The following is a 20,831-nucleotide window of genomic DNA, read 5'->3' as shown; positions in this document are numbered from 1 at the left end:
AGTAACATAACCTAAATTTTGTGGCCTCACCTGTCCTCTCCTTGAATGGAAGAGACGTTTGTTTTTCACTAGGTAATTGCATCTGGGAATGATTTCAAAGGGGGTTAGTTTCAAGGCAGAAAGTTTCCCTACCTTTGGAGTAGCCACCTGAAGGTGCATGCCGAATTTCGCTGCACTCATCATGATGGAGTGCAGGATGTTATTCCCATCCCCAATCCAGCTGAGGGTAAGGCCTTTCAGAGAGCCATAGTGTTCCTGAAAGGCAAGAGATGGAGGAGATTACATCTGGGAGGAAATCCACTTATGTGAAACAATTATTAGGGTTACAATAAAGGAAACAGTCTACATCTCAATTTTAAATGGTTTCTTGGAAAGAATAAGCTACTAATTTTTTTTTTGCATTATACAGAGCAATTCAATAACATGAAGGTACAATCACAAAAGAATAGCAATATGTCCTAATATCTTAAGCCAAGATATCATATGAACTCATATGGAGACTCATTTTCATATATTTCAAATCTGAATCTTTGTTGTATTTATTCTTTCATTCAACAAATTGAGAACCATCAATGTCCAGACACTGTCCTTGGCCCTGGAGATACAACAATGAACAAAGGAGACAAAAATCACTGCCCTTATGAATCTTACACTTGTTGGTATAAGAAAGGGGAAATACAATGCACCTAGAACAGTGTAGCATGGTAGTTGAGTAAGTTCCCATTTATATAAAGTTTAAAAACCATTAATACATTTGGTTTTTTATAGATACTGACATGTACAGTTAAAGTATTAAAACATGCTTGGAAATTATAAATACAAATACCAGGATAAAAATTTCTTTGCGAGGTTGGAGGAAATGGGATCCGGAAGAGTTACACAGTGGACTTCAACTCTATCTGTAATATTTTATTTAAAAACAACAAAAAATTCTAAAGTAAGATTTGACAAAACTGTGTAATGGGCACATGGATATTTGTTTTACTTTCCTTGAAGTGTCTGTAGGTTTCGTATATTTTATACGTTTATATATTTATAAAGATAAGATTTTAAAAAGAGAAAGGCTAACTAATTTGAAGATCACAGAACTACTGGGTGGCTAAGCTTGCATGTAAATCCAGGTTCATCTGATTTAGATTCCATGCCCTTAATAAGCTGCTATTTATTCATTCAGCTCCTACTTTGAGAATTTCCTTGATGAAGGCATTGCACCAGGTCCTGCAGGGGACAATATGATGAATAGAACATTTCACTATCCCTGATGAATGTATAATCTAGTAATGATAAAGCCCCAAGGGGAAGCATTAAATTATCTGGCGTATATGTAAAGCCACAACTACAAACAGCCACTTGGTATCTAACATCGTTGTGTCATCCTCTCTGCATTAATCTTACCTTCATCACCAAAGAGTTTCATTTTGAGTTTAACCTCACATGTACATGTGTGTAGCTTATTCAAATGAGGAGGAAGATAGACCTACCTATCCAGTTTGCCCTGTCTCCCCAGAATAGTCCATAGACGCAGAAACCATGGTTGTTAGGATTCCCAGTGGCAAGACTGTGTAGATTGGCTGCAGCAAACCCAATGGGATGAATCTTTCAAAGTTATTCAAGTTTTTAATTTGAAGAGACATGGCTAAATTTGAGCCTCAGTTCTATAAATTCTGCATGCTCTTAACTCCAGTCTTAAGCAGTTTATTAAAATGATAGAAAATGGCCTCCTTCTCAGAAAGTCATTTAGTAATTGACCATTTTGAATGTTCAAAGCACACTCCCCCAGTCTTCACTGCCAAGTCACAGAGCCTGATGTATATGGATTACATAATGATTTTTCTATTTTCTGTGCTCCAGCATTCCCTATTCATCCACTGTGTTAAATATGGCACCAGAAAAGCAAAGGTTTAAGAACAGAAGTATCTGTAATCTGTTTTTAGCAATGCCCTGTCTTCCTTGGATATCTAGTTGTACACATATGCTATAATTCTTTGCCAAGATATTATTTGAAAACAAAACACCAGTACCACAATTTAAATGCTTCCGTTTAGAGCTAGTTAGGAATTATTGATTTTGCTCTTGTGTGAGGCAAAGAAATAAGCCAACCTGGAGAGTGAGGTAATCAGCCAGGATCTGGATAGGATGGTACAAATCTGACAGCCCATTGATGATTGGGATGGATGCTTCTTTAGCCAGAATGTCCAGATCTGATTGTTTATACACTCGCGCCAACACTGCATCTGTCATGCTAGACAACACACTGTGACAAACCAAGAAAAAATCATCTAAGTTGATTATGCTTAATAATTCCTTCTGAATATAGGGTCTTAGACAGTAATAAGAAATGCTAATACATTAGAATTTTTACTGTTAAAACTACCTATCAACATGACGGATTTAGAAGCTAATAATAAACATGTAATCATTCCAGAAGCCAGATGTTGTTCCACTGATGTCTTAGCCAATGACCGTTGATTTTACTATTTTTTACGGAGATAAGAAACCAATTGTGAGCCTAGCAGTTGTGATAATGAATTATAATTGATATGTGGCAGTTGGTAAAGTTAAAAGAGACAAGACCAAAAACAAGATATACAGAGAAAAATTAATGAACTGGATTGTGGCATTTTGTGAGGGGGACATCATCCCACAAATATACACTTTCACTATAAAATTGAAGGTAGCAGTGTGGCAGCCAAAGAGGTGCACACAAAGATTGTTTTGCAAGAGAGAACCTTCTGGAAGGAGTGCTATTAGCTGACAGCCCCCAGCTGCTGTACCTTTGGAGTCTGCTGCAGCATTCCTACTGAGGCCACACCCTCCCCAGGCTGTTCCCACCAAGGACGGAGCACGGGAGGGCCCCAGAGCTGGGCCATTCTGCCTGACACGGGACGTCTCTGATGGGCAGCAAAGATGGATATAACTATTCTCATTTTATAGCTGAAGGACCTGAGACACAAAGAAGTTTAGTAACTTGCCCCAGATCACACAGCTAAGTAAGTTGGAGGAGCTCATATTCAAACCAAAGTCAGTTTAAACTCAAAAGACCACGTTCTTATCATTACAACACATTGCCTCAAATTTGCAGATGATAAAAACCTGGAATGAGAAACTGGGATCCAGATTTTAAGCTCTCTCTATGTGTCAGAGTGATGGTGGTCCCTCAGCTAAAGCTTCAGCCTTACAAAAATAACAGGGATGGCCTTTTGTTTAAAATCTTGGTTTCTTATTTAAAGGGAAACCCCACAGCAGAGGCTTCTAACCATTTTAGTTTTAAGGAACTCTTTTTAATGGCAAAAAAAAAAATTGGAAAGCCTCCCATAATAGTAGTTATATTAAATATATAAAGTCATTATTATAAGGTATCCAGTTAGCCTTTGTAATTTTGGTTCTATAACTTACTAGCTGTGTGACCTTGGACATGTTATTTAATTTCTCTATGACTTAGTTGCTTCATCTGTAAAACCATAATAACAATATCTATCCCATTGCGTTATTGTGAGGATTCATGAGATAACCTATATAAGATGCATAGTATGATGCCTTGTTCATAGTAAAAGATCAAAAAGTAATAGATGATATTACCATGTCAAAAGAAAATGTATAAAAACTAGAGCTAGTATTTAGTAAGGATTTCATAGATTTGTATTTTAATCATCATATATTTGGAAAATTAGTCCTTATATGTCTGAGACATATTATTTACTCAGTCTGTAGAAAACTGTTGCTCTTTATAAAATTCAACGACCACTAAAAAAATTCCTTGCTCCCAGGGATTAGAGAATCAAAGACTGAAAACCATATTCCTGTAACAATATTTTCTAGACTCAGGTTTTTTTCAAATTTTCACAGATTTCTCATACCCATAGTTTCCAGATTTTCAGATTTCATGGATCAGCAAAATTTCTAAAAACATATGGAGATCAACATATGATTCCCAGCTTTTTGTTTAGAAGATTAAGGGCATGAGAAACAAGCAAATAAACACATATAGTATGTTAATATCTTCATTTAGTAAGAGAGGACATTTTAACAACAAAAAAGGTGTGAATGACCTAATCTCAAAAATGATCCTTGAATTAATTTAGCTTTATGAAATTCACTATATTGTCTTTATTTTTCTTATTTTACAACTTCCGATGAAAACTTCCCATGGCAGGGCATCAGTGGAGGGGTCAAGATTTGGAAACCAGTGCTCTGAACTGTCTAAGCACATTGTACATTGTAGTTTGAAAGAGGTGAATAAAAGAGCCGCTTTAGAGTTTCTCTTGTAAAACAGGTGACGTTTGATGGTTGACTAAGACCAGGGTTTTCAATTTTTGCTGCATATGAAAGTCACCTGGAGAACTTTTAAAACTCTTGAGGCCCAGGCCATAATCTCTATCAATTTCATCAGAAAAATAGAATCTCTAGGGGTGCGACCTAGAGCTCAGCATTTTAAAAAACTTTCCAGGAAATTCCAATGTACAGCCAAGGTTGAGAACCAAAGCTAGAACCTCACTCCTCAAATCAACAGCATCAGCATCACCTGGGAGCTTATTAGAACTGCAGAATCACAGGCCCCACCCAGATTTACTGAATCAGAATCTGTATTTTGACAAGGTTTCCAGGTGATTTATTTGCATATTGAAGTTTGAGACTCCTAATAAAGTGAAAATTGACGCCACCATATTTTTGAAAGTATCATCCATTCTTCAAAACCTAACCAGCCCCACTCCCCTCCCCCGCAAAAATCAAGAGATCAAGAGATGGCAGCCCACAAAGACAGAGGACTTTGTCCACAGTCTCATTGGCAAGGAGTGCTTTCTAGTTCAGTTGAAAGAAAACGGCATCTCAAATCCTGAAAAATGAATAATTTACTCCCTTCCATTAAGGCCCGCATCTTTACAGTAACCAGCTAGCCTGACCTATCTGATGTCCTAAGGCAATGGGTCCCAAATTTGGGTGTATATCAGAACTAAGTGAATAACTAATAAACAACAGAGGTCCAAGCTCCTGAAATAGGGTAGACTGGGTCTTTGTACTTTTACCAAGTTTCCCAAATAACTCAGATAACCTTCCAAAATTTGAGAACCACTGTCCTTAGACATAGGCTATTATGTTAAAAGAATTTTAGATCTTCTCCCCTTTTTTCAAAATCACAATACAGATTCCCTTCACTGTACAGATATACTGATGTTTCATACTACAGAATGCAGGCTTTTAACTCCACCTTGAGGAAGTTATTTAGATGACGGTAGATATCCCAATAAGATCTATAATTATAATCAATTTCCTATTTCAGAAGAATTGGTTAATTTTATGATACCTAAAATCCTATGAGAGAGAGAGAGGTAGAGGGGTGTTTGACCCCAAAGGATTTCTTTAAATATGCATCACTTCCTACAGTGTGTAGAGATAGAATAAAAAAAAATTCTGGATTAAGCATTACAGTTGACTTTCTGGAATCTCCCAGTCAGAAAAACAGATCTGACTTCAGTTGTAGCCTCTCAAATAATTTTAGGGAGCTAGGACCATGGGCTGCCAACCTCTTAGGGTTTTTATGAACTTTACAATGTGTTGTTAAGTTTTGCTATGTGTGTCACAGATAAATGTTATCTTAACCTCATAGATGAGAAAACCAAGGCTTTTGAAAGCCTTGAAGTAATTAGAGCAAGGTTAGGAAAGAATAAAGAAGGATGAGGCTGAAAGAGGGAGACACTAGGAGAGCAACTGGGGAAGTCAATGCCCGATACACTTGAGTTTTTCAAGAATATTGAAAAAGGGCAGTTGTCGTCATTCCCTCCCTTGAACAATCCCAAGAGCTCTGGAACAAAGCAGCCAAAAGGCAAGCATGCATTTACTTGCCCTGTTCATAATGTGGAGTTGGTATCCCTGGAACCTATATGGTATAATCTCATGGAATAGTGACTGGTCTGCTTTACTGAGGTTGCCCAACACCTCCTAGAACAGAGGTTCTTGACCTTGGCTGCACATTAGTATCACCTATGAAGCTGTAAAAACCCTGTTGCCATATTCTGCCCGTTGGAAGTTTAAATTAGAAGCTATGGTGGGGGAGTCACATCAATATTTTTTTATAATTGCTTTACGTACTTTATAAGATTTAATCATCACAATAATTTTAAAGGTTAAGTGTACATACTTTTTTTTTTTACATATACATGTATCTATTCTTTTTCAAATTCTTTTCCCATTTAGGTTGTTACATAATATTGAGCCGAGTTCCCTGTGCTATACCCAGTAGGTCCTTGTTGGTTATCCATTTTAAATATAGCAGTGTGTACATGTCAATCCCAGACTCCCTAACTATCCCTCCCCACCACCCTTCCCCGCTGGTAACCGTAAGTTCGTTCTCTAAGTCCGTGAGTCTGTTTCTGTTTTGTAAATAAGTTCATTTGTAACATTTTTTTTAGATTCTGCATATAAGTGATAGCATACGATATTTCTCTTTCTCTGTCTGACTTACTTCACTCAGTATGATAATCTCTAGGTCCATCCATGTTGCTGCAAATGGCATTAGTTCATTCTTTTTAATGGCTTAGTAATATTCCATTGTATATATGTACCACATCTTCTTTATCCATTCATCTATCGATGGACACTTAGGTTGCTTACATGTCCTGGCTATTGCAAACAGTGCTGCAATGAACATTGGGGTGCATGTATCCTTTCAGACCATGTTTTTCTCTGGATATATGCCCAGGAGTGGGGTTGCAGGATCATATGGTAGCTCTTTTTAGTTTTTAAGGAGCCTCCATACTGTTCTCCACAGTGGCTGTACCAATTTACATTCCCACCAACAGTGTAGGAGGGTTCCCTTCTCTCCACATCCTCTCCAGCATTTATTGTTTGTGGATTTTTTGATGATAGCTATTCTGACTGGTGTGAGGTGATATCTCTTCGTAGTTTTGATTTGCATTTCTCTAATAATTAGTGATCACATCAATATTTTTAAACCTCCCCACGTTATTCCAGTCTGAAGACAAGTCTGAGAACTATTATCCTAGAAAATAGAGTGAGGAGGTGGGAGGAGAGTGGGATACTCTGCTGCTGGGTGGAACAATAGATCAGTGTAGAGGAGGAAAGTCTTAGTAGTTGCTGCAATCTCATACTATAGGCAAAGTGAGGGATAACAACACGATATGTTGTACTGGAAAGAACAAGATTTCATACACTTATAAAAGAGGTACAGTTGACCCGTGAACAATGTGGATTTGAACTGCACAGGTCCACCTAAACGTGGATATATTTCAATAGTAAATACTACAGGACTACATGCTCCATGGTTGGTTGAATCCATGGATGCTGAGGAACTGCAGATACGGAGGGTGGATTGTAAGTTATATGTGGCTTAACCCCTGTGTTGTTCAAGGGTCAACTGTATTTTCCTTTCAGCTCAGTCACTACCAAGAGCAGTCCTGTGGCAGCAGCAGTAGCTATAATCTTCTCTCCCCTCAACACTTGTAAGCATCCCTAGTGCCCAAATTTTGGTCTTAATATTGTTCTATACCTAAAAAAGGAACCAGAAACTATTAGAGGATAGTTAATTCCATGTCCTTGGGCAGGATAAAATCAGTATAGGTCTGTAACACCCTGTTGTTGCTAGGAAGCAAAAATGATTTTAAAAATAGTAGGGGCAGTGCTAAAAGGAAAAAGAACTAGCTTAACCATTTGTCAGGTTGTGATCATTTATAGTAAAAATCATTAAGTAAAACATGTGCTTATAAAAGGCCATGATGCTCATAAGAAAAGAGTTAATATAAAGAAAATGTACAAAAATATAATTGTAATATCTAAGAAGGATGAATATTACCATGTACATTTAAATTTATTTACTTAAGTAGGAAAGTGCTTATATATAACTGTATAGATACAGATAGATATTTCGTGGGTTTTTGTTAAGTATATTTCTGTTCATAAAGTATAGATATGTGCCATTTTTAATGTGTGTAAGCCACAAATAATTAACACAACTTAGATACCAAATAGACCTAGAAATAGTAGAAACTATAACATGAATGGACAGGCCCCATCAGCATTTGTGGTCTTATGTAAAGTGAAGTAGAAGAGGAATCCTGCAGCTAACTAGCACCCGTTGCCACACACAATTTCCAATTAGAAAGATGATACAACCATTTATTCTAAAACAATAAGTTAACTGTCCTGAAGAAGAAATCTAAATTTTCAAACTCACGTTCCTGTCGCTCTAGTAGTGAAACCTCTTGGTGACCCAACTTATTATAAAACAATGCCAATCAGAAAGGCATATATTTCAAAATATGGAAACCAGGCCAGGTTAATATATCATAAAAATATTACAATGGGTCATGTACTGCCAGAGATTGAAAACAAATAAAAATTGAAGGATACCCCATCTTTTAACTTCTTTAATCAAAATCCATATGAAAAACAGAAACAAGGATCCTATGGTAGACAGAATAATGCCCCTCCCCCAAGGATGTTCCTGTCCTAATATCCAAAACCTGTGTATATGTTACCTTATGTGGCAAAGGAAATTTTGCAGATGTGATTAAATTAAGGATCTTGAGATGGGGAGATTATCCTGAGCTGGGTCCAATCTAAGAGAGAGGATCCTTATAAGAGAGCCGCAGGAGGGGGGATTCCCTGGTGGTCTAGTGGTTAGGGCTCCGTGCTTCCACTGAAGGGGGCACGGGTTCAATCCTTGGTCAGGGAACTAAGATCTCACAAGCCGTGCAGTGCAGCCAAAAAAAAAAAGAGAGAGCGAGCGAGCGAGGCAGGTCAGAAGTGAGAGAAGATGCTGGCTATGTTGCTGGCTTTGAAGATGGAGGAAGGGAACCATGTGCCAAAGGATGTAGGCAGCCTCTGGAGGCTGGAAAGGCCAAGGAGTTGGATTCTTCCCCGGAGCCTCCAGAAGGGGCACAGCTCTATGGGCTCATTTTAGACCTCTGACTTGCAGAAGTGTAAGATAATAAATTTGTGTTGTTTTAAGTCACTAAATTTATGGTAATTTGTTAAAGCAGCAATAGGAAACCAATATCAGATCCCATGATTAAAAGTGAAAACTAGGTTATAAAAATATATTCAAGCTAGAGGATGGCAGCTTGAATTTAATTCATCTTGAACTTAGCAAGCAGTTCCCAAACCCAACCAAAATTAAGTGGTCAGCAATCCACTAAACCTACATTCCTAGCCTCTTGAGATGATTTTTCTTCTTTCCAGTCTGGTAAAATTATACACACACATATTTAAATTCCAGGACCATGTAAGGATAAGAATAAAAGTAGGGGTAAGAATGTAAACAAAATTAAATCTATGATATTAATAGCATTGTGCTCAGTTTTATTGTTAAAATATTAATCAGCTCTCTAATCAGTGTGGTGTTTTATGTATATATTTTCCTTTTTAAAATATTTAGAGCATTCAAGAAAATCTGAAATGCTAGGCTTGTGATTAAGTTAAGTGTTTTAGAGCATTTGATTAAATTGCAATCAATGTTTAAATGGTTGACGAGACTTGTTTTGTTCATTTAATATGTATTTGATTTAGTGGTTGTATAAGTAGTGTGTGAATGTTTAAAGCAATTGTTCTGAAACTTAAACACGCATCAGAATCACCAGGAGGGCTTATTAGAACACAGCCAGTTGTGTTTCTGATTCAGTAGGTCTGGGTTGGGGCCCAGAAGAATTTGCATTTCTAACAAGCTGTCGGTACTGCTTATGCTGCTGATTTGGGGACCACACTTTGAGAACCACTGAGGAATGTTTGCTCTTTTTTTTTTTTATGTTTGCTCTTTTATGTTTATAGAAATACTAAATTCAGAAGATTAAGATATTGGACTGTAAACAAAGTACAACGAGTAGGGAGTATTTCTATAGCACAAAATGCCTCTTGGACATTAAAGCATCTATGAGCAAAGGGGAGTATGACAAAGCTTGATAGAAAATGTCACTTCAGTCGTTCAGCCACAGAAGCTGCAGGTGAAATGAATCGATATGGGGGAAGGAACAACTCCTAAGCTGTTTTCACATTGGAATCACTTGGGGAAGCAAAGATATTAAAGACCTTTAAATAGACAATATTATTTTGTCAATAATGTTGCTTTCTGCTTTATGTTTATAAGTCATAGAGAAATCACCATTCTTATTTTTCTTCTTCCAGTCTACTAAAGATCTTAAAAAACAACGACTTTTCACTAGAAACAATGACAGACCTGTAACTCGGGCTGGACTTACAGGCCCATTAACAGTAATCTGGGCTTTCTGTAGCTCTCCAGCAATTTGACATCCCAGCTTTAAACATTGTAAGAGCTGTGTTATATGTGTTACAAATGAAAGGTTGACAAGTTAAAAATACTTTCTGGCTCTGTAATGACTTTTCATTTTGGTCTCTTTTCATTTCCATTGAATATATAAGAGTGCTGTTTGCCATCCGGTGGATTCCTGCAGCTTTGCAGACAATCTTAGGCATCTGTCAACAATGGTAGCAAAACAGCTTTTGCAAAATCCAAAGTATCCAAATTTAAAGTTTCTCACACATATCAATTTGCTCTGGATGTTTAATTACCAATATGAGGGTTTAAAAAAAATAGTTAACAAGTTAAAATATTTATTCAACTTGATTTTGCCTAAGTGTTTAAAATGTCATCTGTTTTTCCCCCATCATCTCTTTTCCTACTCTTTAGAAAAAGGAGAAGCATGACATAGGACTTTAAATGGAAAGACAGTCAAGAGATAAAATGTTAACACTGATTATTTCTGGATGATGGCAGTATTGGTGGTTCCAGCTATTTTTAAAATCTCTGTAGTATTTTCTACCAAAAGGAATATGACTGTAATAACCAGAAAAAAAACATATCATTCAAAAAAGGAAATTTCTCCCAAACATGATTTGGAAAGTAATTGAAAATGAAATAGGGCTTCTTAGAGTAATGGCTAATCCTTGGCCTTAATGAAGAAATGTGCAAGATGAGCCTGGAACATCTTGCCATATCAAAAAGCAATGGAGTTATAAAGACGAATAGAGTTATGTCAAAATGACCCAGTAGCCAACTTGAAGACAGATCACATTGGCCAAATATGGGACAATTTGAGCACCAATAAGAGTAATAACTGCAATGAATTGAAACCTTCAAATATACTAAAATGCATGAGTTTATGAAGATACTAAAAAACAGAGGGACATTGAGAAGAGTCATAGCAAGATCAATTTTCACTCAATTTAAAAGAGAACTTTCAGTCAGTTTCTATGAACTCTGGTCAGAAAAGTCAGACTGTATAAAAATGGAACAAGAACTGCAATGAACATACAATGGAATGTTACTCAGGCATAAAAAGAAATGAAATTGAGTTATTTGTAGTGAGGTGGATGGACCTAGAGACTGTCATACAGAGTGAAGTAAGTCAGAAAGAGAAAAACAAATACCATATGCTAACACATATATATGGAATCTAAAAAAAAAAAATGGTTCTTAAGAACCTAGGGGCAGGACAGGAATAAAAACACAGACGTTTTAGAGAATGGACTTGAGGACACAGGGAAGGGGAAGGGGAAGCTGGAACGAAGTGAGAGAGCGGCATGGACATATATACACTACCAAATGTAAAATGGATAGCTAGTGGGAAGCAGCCGCATAGCACAGGGAGATCAGCTCGGTGCTTTGTGTCCACCTAGAGGGGTGGGAGGGAGACGCAAGAGGAAGGAGATATGGGGATATATGTTTATGTATAGCTGATTCACTTTGTTATACAGCAGAAACTAACATACCATTGTAAAGCAATTATACTCTAATAAAGATGTTTAAAAAAAATGGAACAAGATAGCTCTGTATATAAAGAGCGCCCTGATACTGGATATTTTCATGCAGGCTCAAGAATGATTTTGAAGGAATGGTGTGGAAGAGGCATGAAAAGGATGGTTGATCTAAATAGCTCATAAAGATCTTTCAAACCTCAAGTTTCTATTATTCTTTAATATTTTTTCCCTTTGGTATGAAATCACAACTTGTTTAGGAATTAACTAAAACACCCAGAAAGCCAAAAGAAAACAAAGCAAAACATAACAATAAATACCATAAACAAAGTCTCCCATGGCTCCAGGAAGGTCTGATGCAGAGTCTGTGGTTGGGTAAACAGATACTAAAAACAAAGAAACAAACAAAACCCAAAACCCCAAACCCCAATAGTGTGCTGGGCCAGATCTTAAGAGCAAACATGGATATTGATGAGATGGGCAATCACAAAACAATCCTGATAATCTTAGAAAGAGTTGAGTAGTTCCTAAAATATTGGAACATGGTAGATGTGTTGCAAAAGCCAAAAGCAAACAGAAGTTGCATTCTCATAGGGTCCTCCCATTCATTCTTCCTTTTGTCCCCATCCTGCCTTGAATCACTGTGTGCCCCCTAAATTCCAGTTGGTTATCAATGACAGCTCCAACCAGTTGAATAGCTAATTGGAAAACAGTGGGAGGAATTTCTGGTTGTGCACAACGACACCATTGAGAACCCTGTAATCATTTAAAAATGGGCATTTCCTATTTTTACTTTTTATGGAAGCAGGCCAAGGCCCTAGAGGAGACATAGACTTTATCCCCAATGTAAATTGGCCAAGGAATAAACTTGCTGACTGAGTCTCCCTCCGGGAGGGAGAATATTCCAGTGCTCTGATATCTCTACACAGGTTATAATTTTAGTTATATCAATATAAGAATGATGAGGAAACAAGATAATACCTTCAGCACACCTAGGTAGGCTCCTCTCAAATGGGCTAAGGTTGGAAGAAGCCCAGGGATGTTGAATGAAATTGCCACATGCAAGTTATTTAGGAAGGCAGAAGCCTTTTGACTTATATGTTAGTTCCTAGTTTTGAAGACCTCAGAGATAAATGGGTAGGGCATAATGGCATTCAGAATGACCTCCTCAAAACGTGCCATATGAATTTCAGTGTTGGGTCAGCATAAGCTGACTAGGAGATCACAAAGATGGCCAGAATTGAATCAGAGCTTGTCCTGAGATTGAGTTAGGCCATAACTTGATTCAACTAACATTACTTGAATTTCTTCTGTGGGCCTGTCCTTTAAAAGCACTATCTGATTTATCCTCATATAAACTCATTGATATACGTATTTGTATCTCCAATTTACAACTGAGAAACCTAAGTTTCAGAAGCAACTGGTCCAAACCACAGGGCCAATGTGGTATGAGCTGTGACTTGAATTGAAGCCCAACCCTGCTTCAAAGCCCCTACTCTTTATGCTGTGGCAAACTGCCTCTGAACTATGACTGTATCATATTTCATGTTGTGAACAACTGGCTTTTGTTACCATTTACCCAAGGACCTACAACCGCCATGCTGCTAGTTTCTTGGTGGCCTCTGTAAAGATTCTTGGAGATATCGTATTTCCTATTAGATACAAATTTATTAGTACCTAATCAGGTACGTATTTCCCATTAGGTGCCAATATTTTACAACATTTTACCAAGAAACCTAAGTAAGATTACCTTTTTTAGTCTTAATATCATTGGTATAAATATCTTAAGAACTGTATTCCAGCTTTTCAAAACATTCCTTTCAATATAACAATAGTTCACTCCTAGTCTTTTTTTTTTTTCCCACTGCTACTCTTAAGAACTGTGTTTCATCCAGAACTCCCTTTATAACTTCCATTATTTGAGCTATCAGAATGACAATGATTTGAAACCCTTCCATGTTGCTTCAGGGGCATGTGGATATGTGCTTGTGTAGTGGGTTGAATGGTGTCCCCCAAATTCTTATCTACTGGGAAACTCAGAATGAGGCCTTGTTTGGAAGTAGGGTCTTTGCAGATGTAATTAGTCAAGATGAGGTCATACTGGAGTAGGGTGGGCCCCTAATCCAATGACCGTTGTTCTTCTTAGAAGAGGAGAGGATACACAGAGATATACAGAGAAGGTAAAGGTGGAGGCAGAGATTGGAGTGATGCAGCTACAAACCAAGGAATGCCAAAGATTGCTGAGAGCCACCAGAAGCTAGGAAGGAGCAAGGAAGGATTCTTTCCTAGAGCCTTCAGGGAGAGCATGGCCTTGCTGACACATGGATTTGGGGCTTCTAGCCGCCAGAACTTTGAGAGAATAGATCTGTGTTGTTTTTAAGCTACCAAGTTTGTGGTAATATGTATGGCAGCCCTAGGAAACTAACACAGTGGTTTATGCTGATTTTCTTTTCTACTGGTTTTACACTGGCGGAAAACACTTCAGCGATCAGTACCATAAGTAAGTTACATCTATAGGGGACGTAATTAGAGTAGAACAATGTTACATTATTTGGTTTTATGTGGTGCCTTTCATGCACATGGTTCCTGAAGCTGTTTTACTAAGTACTGTATTAAAGTGAAAATGACTGTGAAACTATTATGCACCTTTCAATAGTGGACTCAGAGCATTAGGCATGAACAGCTGTCATTATGGAAGAAACAGAAAGCCTTGAAACTGGAGTGAAAATGTCCCACTACTGTTGCTAAGTTTCATCCTTTTTTTTTTCTTAATGGTAATACTTTTTTTTTTTACATCTTTATTGGAGTATAATTGCTTTACAATGGTGTGTTAGTTTCTGCTTTATAACAAAGTGAATCAGCTATACATATACATATATCCCCATATGTCCTCCCTCTTGCGTCTCCCTCCCACCCTCCCTATCCCACCCCTCTAGGTGGTCACAAAGCACCGAGCTGATCTCCCTGTGCTATGCGGCTGCTTCCCACTAGCTATCTATTTTACATTTGGTAGTGTATATATGTCCATGCCACTCTCTCACTTTGTCCCAGCTTACCGTTCCCCCTCCCCATGTCCTCAAGTCCATTCTCTAGTAGGTCTGCGTCTTTATTCCCGCCTTGCCCCTAGGTTCTTCATGACCATTTTTTTTTTTTTAGATTCCATATATATGTGTTAGCATACATCCATTTTTAAACTTCCAAAGAATAAGTGATCTGAGTCATGCTAAACTGTCACTTCTGGTGTCACATCTAAAAAGACAAGCCCAGAGTGAGGAAAAAAATAGAATATCCAACTCTTAACCCCAGTAGAGCACCGGAGAATTGACAAAATCTGAAAACACCCTCAAATCTGAAGTAAATTTAACTGAATATATATGTATGTCTTTTGTGTCTTCTGATATGTTAGGGGGTGGAAAAGAGTCGCCGAGAGAGACTTTTCTAAAGAGGGAAGCGAGCAATGGTTCATTTTCTCCAATGGGAGCCTGGCCCTACAGGGATCCACAGTGAACTGAGGAAACAATTCAAATCTTAGGGCTGTCTTCCCATGAGTGTAGGATACACTCCCTTACTAGTTACATTATATCTAGCAAAATCCAGAAGAGAGATGATAGCCCAGTTGTGCAAAAAAAGAGCTAACATAGCAGTCCTGAGATGGCTATCTTCAAAAGGCCTGCTTACAAGGTTGGCCCTTAGCTGGCGCTTGGACTTTGGGAGGGTCTCCGCCACTCCTAGAAATAAGGATGGCTCACTACCTAAACTGTTTGTATAAACGCTACGGATTATGCTGAACACCCGCTTTCCTTCTGGGAGCCTAGAATTTGGCTTCACGCTAGGCAGAGGGTGCCTATGTGAGCAGCTCCCAGTAAAAATCTTATGCACTGAGTCTCTAATGGGCTTCCCTGGAAGACAACATTTCACACATGTTGCCACAACTGATTGCTGGAGGAATTAAGCATGTCCTGTGTGATCCCACAGGGAGAAGACCCTTGCAAGCTTGTGCCTGGTCTCCCCTGGACTTGGCCCCCTGTGCCTTTTCTCTTTGCTGGTTTTGCTTTGTATCCTTTTTTTATAATGAATCTTAGCCATGACCATATGCTGAGTCCTGTGAATCCTCCTAATGAATCATTGAACCGGGGGTGGTCTTGGGGGCCCTGACATACCAACTCCTCCACAATATCAGTTGACAGCTCCATCTCAGTGCTCCCCTTCACTCCCCACCAGTACCCTCAGATTACACGATACTCAACTGAGACTTAGCTAAGGAGAATTCCCCTACTATATTTTGAAGAGTGAACAGGTTTTATTATTGTAATCAAGTAAGAAAAGCGAATTCCTTTTATTTTGAATGTGTATTTAGGTCTTTTACTCCTTGATCTGGTTTTTCCTTCCTTTGGTGGCCAAGACAGGACCAACTTGTAAGCGTACATTGTTTTGTTTTTTTTTGCCCGTGTTGGGTCTTCGTTTCTGTGCGAGGGCTTTCTCTAGTTGTGGCAAGCGGGTGACACTCTTAATCGCGGTGCGCGGGCCTTTCACTGTCGCGGCCTCTCTTGTTGCGGAGCACAGGCTCCAGACGCTCAGGCTCAGTAGTTGTGGCTCACGGGCCTAGTTGCTCCGTGGCATGTGGGATCTTCCCAGACCAGGGCACGAACCCGTGTCCCCTGCATTGGCAGGCAGATTCTCAACCACTGCGCCACCAGGGAAGCCCACGTACATTTTTTTTTAATTTGCAAGTTTAAAGTATGTTTCTTTGCAGATGTAAAAACATTGCCGGCTGTCCTTCTGTTCCTGAGTGCATCAAGTTTGCTCTTGCCTTAAGCTTTTTTTTTTTTATAAATTTATTTATTTTATTTTATTTATTTTTTATTTTTGGCTGCGTTGGGTCTTCGTTGCTGCGTGCGGGCTTTCTCTAGTTGTGGCGAGTGGGGGCTACTCTTCATTGTGGTGCATGGGCCTCTCACTGCGGTGGCTTGTCTTGTTGCGGAGCATGGGCTCTAGGTGCACAGGCTTCAGTAGTTGTGGCACATGGGCTCAGTAGTTGTGGCTCATGGGCTCTAGAGCGCAGGCTCAGTAGTTGTGGTGCACGGGCTTAGTTGCTCCGCGGCATGTGGGATCTTCCTGGACCAGGGCTCGAACCCGTGTCCCCTGCATTGGCAGGCAGATTCTTAACCACTGCGCCACCGGGGAAGCCCACCTTAAGCTTTTGTACCAGCAGCTCTTTTTGTCTGAGATGCTTTTCCCACAGCTTGGCATTCCTGGCTCTGTATTTTCAGTGAGCTCTCCACTTCACTGTCACCTCCTCAGAGAGGCCTTCCCTGACCACCCAATCTAAAGGCGCCCCCAACTCCACCCACAGATCACCCTGCTTTGACTTCATCATAACACTTATTTCAACCTCCTATTGTATTCCTGCTTTATTTTTTGTTTAGTCAAAGTCTTCTCCCTCTAGAATATAATTTCCACTTGAAAAAGTATTTTGTTTGATTTGATCACCGTTTTATTCTCAGTGCTAAAATCCTGGAAGAAAAACTAGGCATTCAGTAAATATTTTTGAATAAATGAATAATTAAGTCATTTGACTAAATAAGTGACATTTTGGAAACTGCATTTAACAGGTTTCAGGAGAATGGCCCAATTTGTTTTGTTTTTTTTTTTTCTGTTGCCACATTCAGTGTATTCCCCATCCAGTTCTTTTTTCACCAATGGGTAGTCGCTTTTTTTTAAAATTAATTAATTAATTTATTTATTTATTTTGGCAATGCCACGCGGCATGTGAGATCTTAGTTCCCCAACCAGGGATCGAACCCGTGCCCCCTGCATTGGAAGCACGGCATCTTAACCACTGGACCACCAGGGAAGCCTTGGGTAGTCACTTTTCTTTTTCCACCAGGCCCCCAAAGCAGCGAGACAGGCAGACAGAGAAGCAACGCCGTCAATCAGTGTCAAGTGTGCACTTTTCTCTTGATTCAAAAGGGCCAGCACTATCATTTAAACATCATCCAATCTCTTTGCATCTTACAGAGTTTAAGGTCTACAAAAAGCAAGGAGGCAATTGCTATGGATTGTACCGTACATATCGGCAGAGTAGATGTCATTAAGATTCACTTCCTTGCTTCTCCTGTTCAATTACTTCTGTGCAAGGCAGTGGATTTCTCTTGTCTTCTTCAGTTTAGATTTACTGAATTTCTGAATCTCAGCCATATCTTGTTTGTCAGAGATTTTGGCATATTAAGCAGGAATGGGATGCACAAAAGAAAGTCATGTTTCCACAATAGCTACTCTAACCCCTTTTCTGACATCCCCATCTACCATTCCAGCCTCTTCTGATATTGTACTAACCTTATTTACCTTGTACCCTAACGATTTCCTCCTGTCCCTCCCTAACTGCACCTGTCCTCAAGGTTCAGCCTTCTGGAATTCTCACACAGTGAGACTCTGCAGCTCATTTTCTACCACTGAGTTTATACTTCTATTTCTCCAGCTATCAACTTTACCCAAATTCTACCCAAAATCTCCAGTGGCTCATGGACATTTGTACATGGAGGTTCAACGTTTAATGCAATATGTCCAATACCTAGTCTATCACCTTCTTCCCGAAGCAGAAACTCCTTTCATTTTCCTGCTTCTGCTAATATATACATATATATTTTAAGAATAACAAGTCTGAAACCATTTTGCCTGCACTATCAGTGTACCCTTCACATTCAGTCAGCATGAAACCATATACATATCTTACTAGCTGTCCCTTCTTTACTAACACACTAGCATAGATTGACAGCACAACAGCCAGGATTACTACACAACCTCCCAATTCGGGGTCTCTCAAAGTGTGGTCCAGCCCCCCTTGCAGCAGAATCACTTGAGGAGCTTGTTAAAATATAGATTCCCAGACAGCAACTGAACCCTAACCTGCAAAATTAGAATTCCTGAGTGTGGGGCGTAGAATTTTGCATTTTAACAGGTTCCTCAACATAATTCTCAATCTAGCTTTAGAACCCTTGGAATCCTCTCTCTACCTCCTATCTCTACCCACGTCCAAATTACTGTGCATCTGTCTACACATAGTTTACACTGGGACACACCTCTGTTTAAGGACTATGACTTTAATACGTTTGCTTACATTTGAGAGTATAAAGTGGACCTTCGACCTCGGAACTCCCTCATTTTATAGAAAAGGAAACTAAGATCCAGAGAAGTTTTCACCCATGGAGGTCACAGAGTAGGTAAGTGGCAAAGCTTGGACTAGATCTCAAGTCTTTTGATTTCCAAGCCACGCAGAAAAGAGTTAACATAGCAGTCCTGTCCGCTGTCCTTTGAAAGGCCTGAGCGTAAGATTGGCCCTTGTATGGCGTCTGGGAGCTTCAGTTTGGGGAGGGTTTCCACCATTCCCAGGACTGCTAAGAGTAACTCCCTGTGCCTAAAATGTTTTTTGTAAACAATATGGTTTAAAATGAACACCTGCTTTCCTTCTGGGAGTCTGGAATTTGGGTACATGTCAAACAGAGCATGCTATGTGACCATCCCCCAATAAAAAGCCTGGGTACTGAGTCTCTAAGGGGCATCCCTGATGGATAACATTTTACACATGTTGTCACAACTCCTTACTAAGGGAATTAAGTGCATCCTGAGTGACTCCACTGGGAGAGGACTCTTGGGAGCTTGTACCTGGTTTCCTTCAGATTTCTCCTCACGTGCCTTTTCCCTTTGTTGATTGTGCTTCGTATACTTTCACTGTAATGAATCATAGCCACGAGTCTGACTATATGCTGAGTCCTGTGAACCGTCCTAGTGAATCATCAAACATGGGGGTGATCTTGGGCACCTTGCAGCACACAAGCCAATGTTTTCCATAACTCATTTCACTGCCACTCTCATTGACTGTATAAAAGAGACGGTAGGGGTAAACCAAAACAGCATGGCCTTAAAAAAACAGCATGATTTAAATGCTGACTTAGCCACTAAGCTCCATTACTTCTCTGAGTCATGGTTTCATCATCTATAAAATAATTGGGCCAATAATACTTGCTTTGTAAGTTTTCTTTTTTTTTTGGCTGCGCTGCATGGCTTGTGGGATCTTAGTTCCCCTACCAGGGGTTGAGCCTGTGCCCCCTGCAGTGGAAGCACAGAATCTTAACCTCTGGACCGCCAGGGAAGTCCCTTGTAAGGTTTTTACAAAGATTTAGTGATAATAGTACAAGAGGTCCATAGTATACACCCTTTAAGAAGGAGCTATGATTATTTTCCTTCGAGTCTTTTGGATAAGATGGAATGACCAGAAGGAATTCTATGGATCCAATTTTATGTATCCATGTAGCAATGGAATTAATTATATGGACTAAAAAGTCCCAATCATATTGGGACTTGTGAGCAGATTATTTTTCCTAGGATCTGTGTAGAGCTCCTCTAACTAAGGACTTGCAGTGTGAATTGTGTGGAGAGCAAGCATGGAAAAGAATATGTTTTTACTCATCCTCGGCTTTCAACCCGTGCTTGGCTATTCGTCTCTTGCTTTTGGGGTCCTGCCTACTCCACTGATTTCTGGGCCCTGACCTCTTTCTGGCTGCCAGTGCGCACTCCTTAGCTCTTTGTTGGATGTTCATCTGTTCCTCCAGCTGTACCTTCTTCCAACCACGAGTTCACACATGACTCATTCACCATCATTCACTTAGTCCTATATAGAGGATCCCCACTGAAACTTCTTTCCTGGCTGTGGCCCTGGCTTCAACCCCTAACCAGCTTGTAATATTTGCTCTTGAATAAAGTATATTTCACTTTTGTGGAAACAGTTATTAGGCAAATATAATTCCAGCCAGTGGCAGCATATTTGGAAGAAAAACTCATTTATGTTTATTTATTCTTTTTGTCCCTTGCATCCAGAAGATGAACACAACACTTCTTAATACTAACATTGTCCCATCTGAAATAACGTAACTAAAAGGTTTAAAGATGAGTTATTTCAAATCTCTTCAGCAATTCAAATGAGGTGGATTCTTTAGTATATACTAGGGTACCTGCCATAAAAAGCAGCCAGTGTCTGCAAGGAGTTGCTTTATGGCACATCGTTTTCAGAAAATAATCATTAGTCTTAGATAGCAAAGGCGAAATATTTA

General features: G+C 39.2%; 1 protein-coding gene and 1 pseudogene across 2 annotated transcripts in view; both read right to left on the bottom strand.

The window, feature by feature from the left end:
- Positions 1-20,831, bottom strand: part of OTC (ornithine carbamoyltransferase) — a 57,124-nt gene that overhangs the window by 15,196 nt on the left and 21,097 nt on the right. For both annotated transcript variants that reach the window (XM_036839549.1, XM_036839550.1), the window contains exons 5-6: positions 2,101-2,254; positions 133-255 (exon numbers count right to left, since the gene is read on the bottom strand). In XM_036839549.1, coding sequence (XP_036695444.1) covers positions 133-255; positions 2,101-2,254 — 277 coding nt within the window. The remainder of the gene's footprint in view (positions 1-132; positions 256-2,100; positions 2,255-20,831) is intronic.
- Positions 17,557-17,934, bottom strand: LOC118888491 (annotated as a pseudogene).

This window comes from Balaenoptera musculus, chromosome X (assembly GCF_009873245.2).
Source record: "Balaenoptera musculus isolate JJ_BM4_2016_0621 chromosome X, mBalMus1.pri.v3, whole genome shotgun sequence".
Lineage (NCBI taxonomy): Eukaryota > Metazoa > Chordata > Mammalia > Artiodactyla > Balaenopteridae > Balaenoptera > Balaenoptera musculus.
The sequence above is the reverse complement of the archived record's forward strand: the minus strand, read 5'-3'. Positions and strand labels throughout refer to the sequence as shown.